Genomic DNA, 12,446 nt, shown 5'->3' on the forward strand with positions numbered 1-12,446 from the left:
GGCCATTTCTCATATTGGCCATTTCTCACATTGGCCATTTTTTCATATTGGCCATTTCTCACATTGGCCATTTCTCATATTGGCCATTTTTTCATATTGGCCATTTTTCATATTGGCCATTTTCGTGTAGTGGCTAAGAATATTTTCTTGGCCCATATACTCTTATTTGGTGGCTAACTTACTTTGGGGCCAATGGGTGTTTTAACCCACTCCTCTTTAAATTGTGGTTTAAGGGCCAATAATTGTTTAAAGACTACTAGCCAATAGGGCCCACGACCCAAAAGAAATTTTTAAGGCCAGTAATGAGACTATAAAATAGATGAACCCGTCTCAATAAAGGGGCCGGTAGAGATTTCCACGGCCCATTCGCATAATCAACTCTGAAAAATAAGTCCAAAATTGCTAGGAAGCCAAATCAAGCAATGAGTCCAACTTTGGAAATAATTCGGAAAGTTTTAAGTCACCTAGATGGACAAGGACTCAATACGATCAAGTAAAGGAATCCTACTATGGAAAGAATTTCAATCCTCATCAATAACAGAACTTGGCCGCCAAGAAGAAATCTCAGAAGTTCGAGTCCTACTAGGAGAAGGAAGATGATTTCGGGCCAGGAAATGGCCCATTATCTAGGGTTGTATCCTAGCACCCTTATAAATAGAAGCATTCGAGAGAAGAGACAGACATTCAGCATCCAATACACCCAGATACTCAAATCTCAAGAATCTCTCAAAGTTCTTTTGCTTTCAATTTCTTTTTAGTTGCTACCATTCGAGTTGCTTTTAGGTTTCTCATAACTTTAGTCTCAAGATCATTAGGTTTGTAGCTCTGCCATTGCCTTCACAAGGATTGTGGTATCGATTTATTTTATGCACTTTAGTTTCATGCAATTGGATCGTTTCTATTTTAATTCTTGTTCAAGTTCTTTACTCAATACATAAATGTTTATTTTGTTTATTGTTCTTTTTAATATTGAAGTTGATTTAGTTGGCAATAATAGCGTTGAGTTTCAGTATAATTTTATCGTCCATAGTTTCTTTTATCTTTTTGGCCAATTTCATCATTGCATTCACGAATTCAACAACACTGTTCTAAGGAGGCCGAGACGCGACTCGGACTCCGATTCCGACTAAAGCCTTGTCCCCGAGGCTAGAAAAGAATCCAGGCCAAGAGTGGTTCCTAGCTTGGCCGCACAATCGTTAGATTGGATTTCAGATTTAAGCGCAAAACCCCAACATTATCATCCCAATTTCTATTGTGGCCTAGTCTGAGGCCCAATAGTGGCACGCCCCGCACAATCACATCCAAACGGACCAAAAATCACTTTTGGCCAACCTTGGCTAAAAAACTAGTGAACACCGTGCATCAATTCGCTTTGCACGGGAAGTGGCGAGCGATTTACAGTTTGTGGAGTGAGGTTTCAATTGTGAAGTATTTTGAGAGTATCAATCGTTCTTCAGAGGTCATTACAGTATTGAGATGATTTAAAGAATGGATTTGAGAAATAGTTTTAAAGTTGGAGGTTTCCAAAGAGCGACGTGAGTGAAATTAGATAGTTTGTTTTGTTGCTTTGAGTGCTTGTGTGCATATCTTTGCTAGGATTCGGTTTGGCTAGGACTTGGTAAAGTCTAGGCTTGAATCGAGAATGGAAGTGATGGTAATTATGATTTGAGGTTATAAATTAAGACGGGAATGATTTGAGGTTATAAATTAAGACGGGAATGATTTGAGGTTGAGGTTAATAGTTGATGACTAAGTAATTGACTTGCAGAATGATTATTATTATTTGTGGAATTTGATGTGAATATGAGGAACTATTGTTTATCTTGATGCTTGGATGATTGGCGATGAAATTGTTTTGTGATTGAGTGATTATGGATATTCTTGTGGATTATTTTTTAGTATGGGAATTGAGAATATTATTGAGGATAATTATTATTACGTCATTTCACTCATACGAGGTCTAGTGAGCTTACCGGGTTGTTTGTTTGAATGACCCGGTGTACCATGGACATGGTGCAGTGTGGTTGTAGTTGTTTTGCAGGTTAAGTAGGCTGAGGAGGCAGTGAGGAGAAGTCGAGGCAGTGGGACCCATTTTAATTTGATTTAACTGATTTTATACAGTGAATTTTACATAAATGTTTTAGGCTCACACTCTGATTTATCAAATGTATTTATTTATTATGTTAAGCGCATGACTCATTCTTTGAAAAGAGGTTTAAATGTCAAAGTTTCAATGTATTTATGGGCCCGAGATTCGGGGCGTTACAGTCATCATTATAAATTTTATCATCCAAATAAAAATTATTGTTCAACAAAATCCATCATCTAATAATTGGACCAAAATAAATGACAGAAGTAAATAACACAATAATCCTTAAGAAAAATGACAATTAATAAACTAAAAGGTGAGGCACATTAAACTTTCTTGCTTTTCAGCCACATAATTTGTCGATCTGATTGCTTTAATGCAACAAACATCTCTCTATTCTTCCTTTCAGTCAAGATATCTGCTGCTTTTATAAAAAGCTCCCCATCATTAACTATTTCAGCCATCCCGTCAACAACTTCCATCACTTCCTCAATGCTACAACCAGACTTGTCTTTGTTTCTAAAAGTGCTACTCTGATTTGCTACTGCATTCATAAGAGCATCTAATTGCTTCGACTCCTTAACTCCAATTGAAGGTTTCTTATAGTCTCTTTTCCTTTTTTTCTCATTATCATGTGTTGCAATCTTAGTATTTGGGGAAAAAGTGTTTGTTTCAACTATATTCTCAAGTCCATTCACTACAACAATGAAGTTAATAGACAACGGTAAAAAACCGTTGTCTATTTACCCAAAATTTCGTCGTCTAGGCGAGTGACGACTATAGCATATTTAGACAACGGTAAAAACCCGTTATCTAAATGGATTAATACAACAGTTATAATTTAAAACTGTTGTCTAGTATCCACCAAAATGCATGATATTCATCTTAAACGGTTGTGTTGAAACCAAATACACAACGTTTACAGATACAAAACTATTGTATTAGTAATGATTTGACAAAACTTATGTGCTATAAATGTTGTCCAAAGTATTATTAAACATCCGTTTTAAGAAACACCGTTGCATAATTAAGTATAAAACTGGCATGAATGTTGGTACATAAGAAACTCAACAACAGTTTTTACTAAAACATGTTTTTTTTTTATTTACTTATACATATCATTTTATACCTTAAAACCGTTGGGTAATCATATTCTCCACAACTTCTTTTAACTATATGTGATGTTAAGTTATGTGTATGACAAGTAATTTTTTTTCAAAAATGTTGTATAGATAGATGATACACATCAATTTTTTGGTTAATCCTAAACCCTAAACGTTTTAACTGTTGTTAGTAGGTGTGTTATACAATGGTTATTTAACTAAAACCGTTGTCTAGGATTAATTAACATAATTTTTTTAAATTGAAAACTGTTGTTTGTTTGATTCACATTTTAATATCTCTGCTTGCATCCAATTGAATCCCCATTAATTCCCTGCTTGCATATCCAATTGGAATTAAATCCCACTAAATCCCTGCTTGTTGCATCCAAAGTAATCCACAAATATTGATAACTCAAAAAGATCCATGAATTCATTAAATTGGAATTGGAGTTTATAAAGTCGATCATGATAACAAACTCATTCACACATCCCTTGCCAATTAATGTATAGCCCAAAAAATTATAAGTAACTTGATAACTACAAAAAGTACTTGTTGATTACAAAAACTATAAAGCTAGGGATGACATGGTCTCACCTAAGTAATCGTGCAAAGTCAGTCATATAAATACCAAAATATCTGACTTTGCAAGATTAGCTAGTCAATGAACTGCTTCCATCATAATATTGCATGTCTACACAGTCTAGCCAGTTAGCTATACAAAATATTTACCAAAAAATGCTTGTTAAACCCAGCCAGCGGACTTAGGGAAGTGAGGAGTACGTATTGGATCTACATATAGCGCACCAGAAAACCTGCCCATTCAGTGCGTACTTCATCAATCTGGTCCTGTGAGTAGGTGTTGTCCTTTCTCCTTTCCCACTGAAATTAACCATGGAGTAACAAAGTGATTAACATAAGGGAATACACCAATAAGAAATTCAACATTTTTGTTTAATTAACCTTTTTTTTTAGTAATTGAATGAATCAATAAAAAAAAGGAGCAGGGGAAACCCCTGAACCAAAGAACAAACATACAAAGCAAGAACAAACCATCAAAATAATGATCTAAGTGACTTAAAAAACAATTAACCTGCCATAACCATCAAGTTAATCATCAACCATCAAATTAATGATCTAATTGACTTAAAAAACAATTAACCTGTCATAACCATCAAGTTAATCCATCATCATCATAATTAACAAGGGTTTTTACACAATTGATCCAAACCACATTTTAAACAAAATGAAACATGTCCTAAGTGTAATGAGGTTGCAGCCAAACCATTATGTTGTCATGACACCATGAAACATGCACACTGTAACACATGCAGTATACCAACATTCAACATTCAAACCTGGGCAAAGTTTAGTAGACAGCAGGAAATTGTTCAAATGTCTATTTTGATTTGGTAAGATTGAAATAATTTTAGCATGCAAGCTTAATTAGATGAAAGACCTTAATTCCACTTATGACGTCTACACAAAAAAAGTGAACCCCAATATCTGTTTAGAAGTTACAAAAATTCAGGAAATTTGCTAGCCAATTAATCAATTTCATCAAAGTGCAAGTCACCAATCAATTGGTCAACATGACAAAACAAACAGGATAAATCTAAGCATAGGTCCAAGAAAAGAGTTGCATGACCCAAAGAAAGGTGAGATTTTCAAAAATAAACTATCATAGGTGCACAACAACACAACAAATGATAAGCATATGTAAAATGAGTAACCTAAATACACCAAAGAAAAAAAATCAAAAATAAAAGAGAACAAGCGACTTCCAAATCACAAGGCAATTCAAATAACAAGAGCCACTGAGGAATACACATTCTTTTCTTGGATGTAAAGATACATATGAATATATATATATATGGAGGTATGACCTTTCACTTTAAATTCCAAAGGAGATATGGCTTGCTTCGGCACCTTTCCTGCAGGAAAATAACACAAGCTAGTCTTGTGATTTGCTAAAAGAAAAAAAATAAAATAGGGATTGCAGCCATCAAGATAAAAGGAGATATATATATACATATGAATATATATATGGAGGTATGACCTTTCACTTTAAATTCCAAAGGAGATATGGCTTGCTTCGGCACCTTTCCTGCAGGAAAATAACACAAGCTAGTCTTGTGATTTGCTAAAAGAAAAAAAATAAAATAGGGATTGCAGCCATCAAGATAAAAGAGGAGTGACTCATTTTCTTTGTGTCTTAAGTCTTAATTTTGGAGTGGTTTGCAGCAAGATGAAAGAGCAGGTTTTCAACAAAGTCATGTGAAAAAAAAAAAATAGCAAAACAAAAAAGAGGCAGTCGGCACCTGGAGAAATAAATCAAGAACAGGGTCTCTTCTCTTCCCTCTCTGCCGAAACAAAAAAACAGTATGTATTAGAGAATGGGGAAAAAAAAGACAACAAGAAAGAAAAATGGATGGAGAAATTATGTCCATTATAAAGAAAAGGAACCTCACTCTTTGAAGTCTCACGTGGAGGACTATGGGGGTATTGAATTCCTTTTGAGTTAGTTGACACCTGCAAATTAATAAAAAGGGTCAGCTACTGTTGGTATAAGACAAAGGAAAAGTATGGAAATCCAAAGTCAGCAAAAAGAGGACATGTGAAAAGGATTAAACTACCAAAGAAATAAAAAAATTATTTCTCTTGCTCCAAGCCCCACGTAGCAATGTTTGCTGCAAGTTTTCTTAGATGCTGCAAAGTCTACAAATACACATGGCAAACAAGTTCAAGTCAGCCCAAAAGTAGATACAAGATCAAGTTAACCCAAAAGAAAATAGTCTAGCTTGCACATGAGACAGCTAGTAAGTGGTTGCTTTCACCAAATATTTATTTTCTGAACAAAGAGATAAGAAAGAGAGATAAAAAAGATGCAAAAATAGACATGCGTAAAGTGATCTTGCCTATGCCGATTGCTTTGTTATTGTTCTTTGCCTCCAGTCAAAAGGAATTGGCTTGCTTTCAAAATTAGAGGAGAGGGGTTCTTGCTGCTTCCAATTTGCAACCATGTTCTTCTTAACCTTTATTTAACCCATTATTTTATTATAATTTATTTATCACCATCTAGCTAGTCCTCCATATTCCAACCCCTGCTTTCAGATTTCAATCATGAAGTCTCCTTATCTCTTCATCTATCTCTCTTTCTCTCCCTCTCTTTTATCTCTCTATCTCTCTTTTTCTCTGCTATATTAGTGTCCAATTTCCCAATCTTTAAACCTCCCCACTCTGCTATATTAGTTGTAACATTAATTCTGCAAAATGCAGGCCATTCAAAATAAGGGCCAAGACAAAACAAACCCAAGTATACAAGTTAAATTTTTACTACAAATTACTAGATCCATCAGATTTGGAAATCAAAAACAATGATTTGGAGCTATGTAGAACTATTGAGGGTCCCTAATCTAAGGAAGTATGCCCAGTTACAACAATGCCTTACTCATGAACTCAATTCTCTGACATGTTATTTTGTAAAGACTCCCCAGGAAAAAATAAAATTAAAACTCCTCTATTTCCTGTAACATAAGGCTTTTTTCTTCGATCTCCCTTTCTTAGAAGGTATAAAACAAAAAGATTTGCCAAAAGTGACCACAAAAATCAAAATCAAAAACCCAGAAAACTAAATCACAACTTAGCCCAAAAAAAATTAAAAAAGTTCACAAGATAACCATCACACCAAAGAAAAAAAAAAACCCAGCAAACAAAAATACAAAACCCCCAAAATTAAAACATCTAAACCGAAATTTAAACAAAAAGGAGAAGAAAACCCTAACTTTGAAGAAGAACCTAATCAGGAAATAGACAGAAAGATAAGTAAAACCCGATGAAACTTCAACACGGTGGAAGAACAACTGTAGTAGAGGAAACAACACTGCTGCTCCAGCTTGATTCGCGCAAAAACACACAAACCCAGATGGAATTACCAACAAGCGAAGCTCAAAACTTACCGTCGGGGCCAAGACTAGAACGTTGAAACCTGCCAGAGGATTGACCTTCCACTCCGTGAGCTTTTCGTGTATCCGATTGCGAATCTTACCTTAATCTTGAAGTGGGTATCAAAATCCCTAATTTTTTTGGGGTTTTCTGGAAGTGGGAATGAAATCTGTTTAATTGTAATCATGGTGGCTAAAATGAAGAAGAGAAATAAGACAGAGACAGAGACAGAGACATAGAGAGTTTGGCTGGACTAGGAGGAGGGGGTGCGACAGGACAGAGAGAGTTTGATAGTGGTAGAGAGAGAGAGAGAGAGAGAGAGAGCAGATCGAGAGGTTTGAGAAGGAGAGGGATTTCGACTGAGTGATAGAGGTAATGTGAAAATATAAGGAATGGGACATTACACAACCGGCCTAAGCTACAGTAATTTTTTTAATGAAATCACTGTACACCGGTTTTTTATAAATCTCTCGCTTACACAATGCTTAAAAATTAAAAACGTTGTTTAGACAAAACATAAACAGTCAACGGCCCAAAAATCATGAGATTTCATGTATTAAGACAACAGTTTTTTAAAAAACCGTTATGCTTTGAAACTACACAACAGTTTTAACAAAACCGTTATCTATTAAGTGTTGTCTATTTACATTATTGTAGTAGTGATTATTAAACTCTATAGCATACTCTTGGTCATCTTGACCATCTATTATAACCTTGTCAATTCGTTCTCCCAAAATTTGATCATTGTCAACATCATGTGCCCCTAAACCTTGCGAGGATGCCTAAGCACATTCACCTGTAACAGCAATATCTTTAAACAAAATGTCTAATTGATCAGCATTCCTCAATCCATTTTTTCGAAATTTTCCCGCATCAGGATTCTCCTACAATAATATGAACTAAAATTAATAAAATTCATGCAAAACTATAAATTAAGTATTTGGTTTAAGAACTAATTTATTTGTAACAAAGATAACAAATTCACCTTTAATTTTTTGTCCCACCATTCGTCAGTAGCCTTGATAGTTTGCTTCGCATGATCCCACCCTAAGCCAGTCTCTTTTCCAACCAAAGATATCCATATTTGCCATTCTTTCTTGAGAGCAGTCCATTTGTTCTTGAGTTGTTTAAAGATGTAGGTCCTTTGAGTAAGATCATTAAATTTTTTAATAACATTTTTCCATCCAAGCTTACCACATTTGCAATTTCCAGCTAATGTCTCATCAACACAAATTTTGACAAATGCATCAACAGCAGCATCATCCCAATGTGCCTTTCCATGTTTCTCATTTTCTTCCATAGATTCCTCTTGTGATGGCTTAACTATATTCTTAGACATTTCTATTTAGCAAGAAAAAAAATGAAGAAAAATTTCAAAGAAGTCACCAACATATGCACACAAGATAAGACGAGATAAAATTGCAATGTTTCAAAGAAGTCACCAAATTGCAATGTTTGTTCTTATCTGAATTCAGTGATAGAGCTTTCCCAAGATAAAATGTTTTATTGGAATTTATAAAGAAAATAAGTTTCATGTGTAGGTGTATATAAAGCAGGATGAAGGAACTTACTTGTAATGTTCTTTGGAAGTTATGTAATTAACTTGCTGCATGTAATCCCCCAGGCCAAGTTTCTGTTGATATGTTTTCTTAGAACAAAATAAACAATTATCTCATTCTAAGTTTACTCGCAAGTGCACGAATCGCATCAGTAGCAAAGTGTACAAGCACGAGGTCGATCCCACAGGGAATGGTTAATATACAATAAATCAATGCAATTAATCACTAGAATAACTAAATGGGGGGTTTTGGAAAGATGGAACACACGCACACATCACCACACGCACACACACTTTATTCTATCTAGCAATGTTGAGTTTTCAGTTTCAAATCAGATAAGCATGCAATAACCATCCAAGGCTAATGACAGTTAATTTGAACACAACATATTAAAGTTTGACAACTAAAAAGGTTTGGCTAGTTACTTTCTCGCCATTGTTCTCCTAATGCATAAACTAAGAGCTTCTTGGGCCTTCCTTAGCCAGTTAACCTACATGTTCCCTAGTTCAAGCTAAGGCAGCTGTTACCCATGCAGGAGTCATTAAGTTTTATGAGAACGTCAAACATGCACAACATACAAGCTTTGACTATTTCCTTATAGAGGTCGCCCAACCCCACTACCAAGAATAATCCCTTATTCCCTTGTTACTTGTGGTTTAGTGTCTTTGACTATTTCACAGCTAAACCTAACAGATAAACTAGATGCAATTACCCAAAGGTGGCCAGTCAAAGGATGCAAACAACTAGTGACGGGGGTTCTAATAGATAGTGGAAATTTAATACGCGCAAACATCAAACTAACAGACCAAGAGACGGATAAACGATTTGTTAGAACATGCAAATCCATTAATCAACCTACAACTAACATGCAAGATAGAATAACTAAACTACATAATTAAATTAAATAAATAAAAACAAAACAGCAACAAATAAACAAAATCCCAATTCGTGCTTGTAAAAGGAAATCAGAAACGCAAAGTTAATGAATTTAAAGGCTCACAGTAATTGAAATCAGAAATACAAAATTAAAGGCACAACTAAACAACTAAACTAGATTGCATAAATTAAATTGCATGAACATAAACAACTAAATAAAATCAGAACCAAAGCTATAACTAATGAAATTTAGAAACTTAATTAAATAAATTCAGAGTCACAAGATAATTAATTCAGAAGCATAAACTAACATGGAATCAGAAAACTAGAAGAAAAATTAAAGAAAACAAGTGAGAGGGCTTCGGCAAGGCAAGAGAGAAGGCAACCTCCACAAGCAATTGGCTCACGGCTGGGGTGAGCTAGGGCTTGCGGCAAAGGGTCCTCCTTCCTTGCTTCCACGCCCCTCGGCTAATCCTCACAAAAATAGAAGCTGAAACTAAAAACCTAAAACAGAAAAATAAAACTAGGAGAAGAGAGAATTTTCGGCTGGAGTGTGTAGGTGCAAAAAGTGATGCTAGGGTTCTGAATGAAGGGGCTTTATATAGAGAAGCATTCCTTGAGAGGCAAGGAGGAGCAAACTTGCGGCTGCTAGGGTTTGCATCTCCTAGTTGCTTGCGGCTTCAGCTAGGGCTACCTGCATCAAGGCCTTGCGTGTTGGGCTGCTCCCTTTGGGCTTGAGTGGCTCACGCCTAGCCTAGCTAGGGTCCCTCCCTTGCGCATGGGCTGGTAGTCTTGGGCTTTGGGCTTGCATGTTGGGCTTCCATGTTGGGCTTCAGTGGCTTGCACAAGATGGGCTAGGGTTTCACTCCATGGGCTTCCACCTTGGGCTTGCGCATGGCTCCTTGGCTGCTAGGGTTTGCATGGCATGCATGCGCATGCATGGGCTGCTATCTTCCTCCTTGCGCATGGCCTTTGGGCTACTAGGGTTTGGGCCCATGCATGTGCAGGCATGGCCCACCTTGGTTCGGCATCCCTAGGGCCCATGGGCCTTCCACTTTTGACTTCCCATTTTGCCCCTCATTTCCATCAGAATTCAAATTCATTTCTTCCCTCCATTCATTTCCATGGATGTCCACCACCTTCTGGAAGCTTCTGGAACCTTGAACAACATTTCCTGGTGCAACTAGGATTCCTTGAAAATGAGAGATTCCTTATCCATTTCGACTTCTCGTAATGACCATATTGCCCCTGGGGTCTCCTAGTGTCACTAGGACTCCTTTCCCTAGTTGGGTTAGGTTTCCTAATTCAACCAGGATTTCCTGTTCGAATCAGGATTTCACATTTCTGGCTCCGCAATGATGGTTCTGGACTTGATGTTTCCTAGTGTGACTAGGAATCCTCATTTGACTAGGATTTCTGCACTTTTCCTGGTTTGACCAGGATTTCACTCGTTTTCCTGGTTTGACCAGGAAATGTCTCAAAATGGCTCCATTTGCTTCTTTTTCTCATTTCTGCTTCATTTGACCTGAAAACACAAAAACAAGACAAGAAACACAAAATAGCGAGTTCTAACACTCTAGGTTAAGGAATTAGTATCATAAAGTGATGCAAAATGCACACTCATCACACCCCCAAACTTAGATTTTGCTAGTCCTCGAGCAAATAAAAGAAAGAAAAGACTCAAGACTGACTCTAACATCCCAACAACTGAATTCATGCGCACAACCATTAATCACATAGGAAAGCAAGGCATATACATTGTATTCTCCAAATTCTAATAACATTTCAAATAACATACCTCGCTCCTCTGTTGTCATATAGGCCATTCTTGACACAAATCCAAGTATTAGACAAACAAAACTAAATCAATACATACATAATAGATTCAACTCCAATCCTTACTATGGCATACTCTCAATGATAAACACTCAAGAATTGGGTTGATATGAGCACTCAAAAGTATATGTGAGAGGAAATATGTAACAAAAACAATTAGCTCACATATGTACATGAAATAAAGGCACATTTTAGAAAGAAATACTGATCTCATGAAAGGAATCCAAATGCTTGAAATAGAATCAATGACCATAGGCTCCCTTCTCAAATAGACTCCACATAAGTATAATACACACCTCTTGAGATCAGCTAGGACTTTAATAGGGTTATAATGAAGGCTTAGGCTAGGATAGGGTATTGAAATGAAATGGAAACACAAAGGGCTAAATTCATGGAATTTCAAGCACCAGTAGAACATTCTGAGGTACACTTTGCTTCTTTGCACTTCATAGCTCAATTTGAGCTCTTTTTGCTCATTTTTTTCTTTTGAAACCGTCCCATCTCTGTTCTTTGATTTCTTTTCTTTTTCTTTTCTTTGGGCACGGCATACATACTTTTCTGACACATTTTTGTATAAGCTATGCATTTTCACTTCTTTTTCACCTCAATCAACATATAAACAACTTGCAATACCATAAAAAGGGTAAAACGGGTAAAAGGGGTGTAGCACCCCCAAACTTAGGGTTTGGTATGGGGTAACAAAGAAAACGGCTTAAAAGGCTCAAAATGGGTAACTAAGGATAAAACATGTAATGGGTAGGCTTTCAGGCTATGGGGTACACAAACAGGGCCTAAATTCATTTCTCAAGAGTTATGCAAATACGGCATGCTTTTGCGTACACAAGAAAAGAGTTCTAGCTCATTGATTCAAGATTATGCATATTCCAAGAAAATGACCAAATGAAAGACAATGAGATCAAAACAACGACTTATATGACAATGATAGAATTAGAGTGGCGCGCAACACTCAAGAATTGAAGAACAGGGCTCAAAAGCTCACTTAGGTCATGCAAGTCTACTCTATTATGCATATAATCATT

General features: G+C 36.3%; 1 protein-coding gene across 1 annotated transcript; it reads right to left on the reverse strand.

The window, feature by feature from the left end:
* Positions 1-2,415: 2,415 nt before the first annotated feature.
* On the reverse strand, positions 2,416-8,474 carry LOC147283523 (L10-interacting MYB domain-containing protein-like). Its single transcript, XM_086243986.1, has 5 exons — positions 8,121-8,474; positions 7,932-8,019; positions 7,239-7,327; positions 4,006-4,072; positions 2,416-2,786 (listed from the first exon to the last, which is right to left on the reverse strand). Exons 1-5 carry the CDS (start codon positions 8,472-8,474, stop codon positions 2,416-2,418), a joined length of 969 nt encoding a protein of 322 aa, XP_086100112.1.
* Between the last annotated feature and the right edge of the window lie 3,972 nt (positions 8,475-12,446).

This window comes from Dryas octopetala, chromosome 5 (genome assembly GCF_963921425.1).
Source record: "Dryas octopetala chromosome 5, drDryOcto1.1, whole genome shotgun sequence".
Lineage (NCBI taxonomy): Eukaryota > Viridiplantae > Streptophyta > Magnoliopsida > Rosales > Rosaceae > Dryas > Dryas octopetala.

What these genes read in the sequence shown, in the direction of transcription:
- LOC147283523 (XM_086243986.1), bottom strand. Translation starts at nt 8,474, where the DNA reads ATGTCTAAGAATATAGTTAAGCCATCACAAGAGGAATCTATGGAAGAA. An exon ending in GGTGGGACAAAAAATTAAAG is followed by an intron (nt 8,020 to 8,120) that starts GTGAATTTGTTA and finishes ATATTATTGTAG; the next exon opens with GAGAATCCTGATGCGGGAAA. An exon ending in ATACCCACTTCAAGATTAAG is followed by an intron (nt 4,073 to 7,238) that starts GTAAGATTCGCA and finishes GGTTAATTTCAG; the next exon opens with TGGGAAAGGAGAAAGGACAA.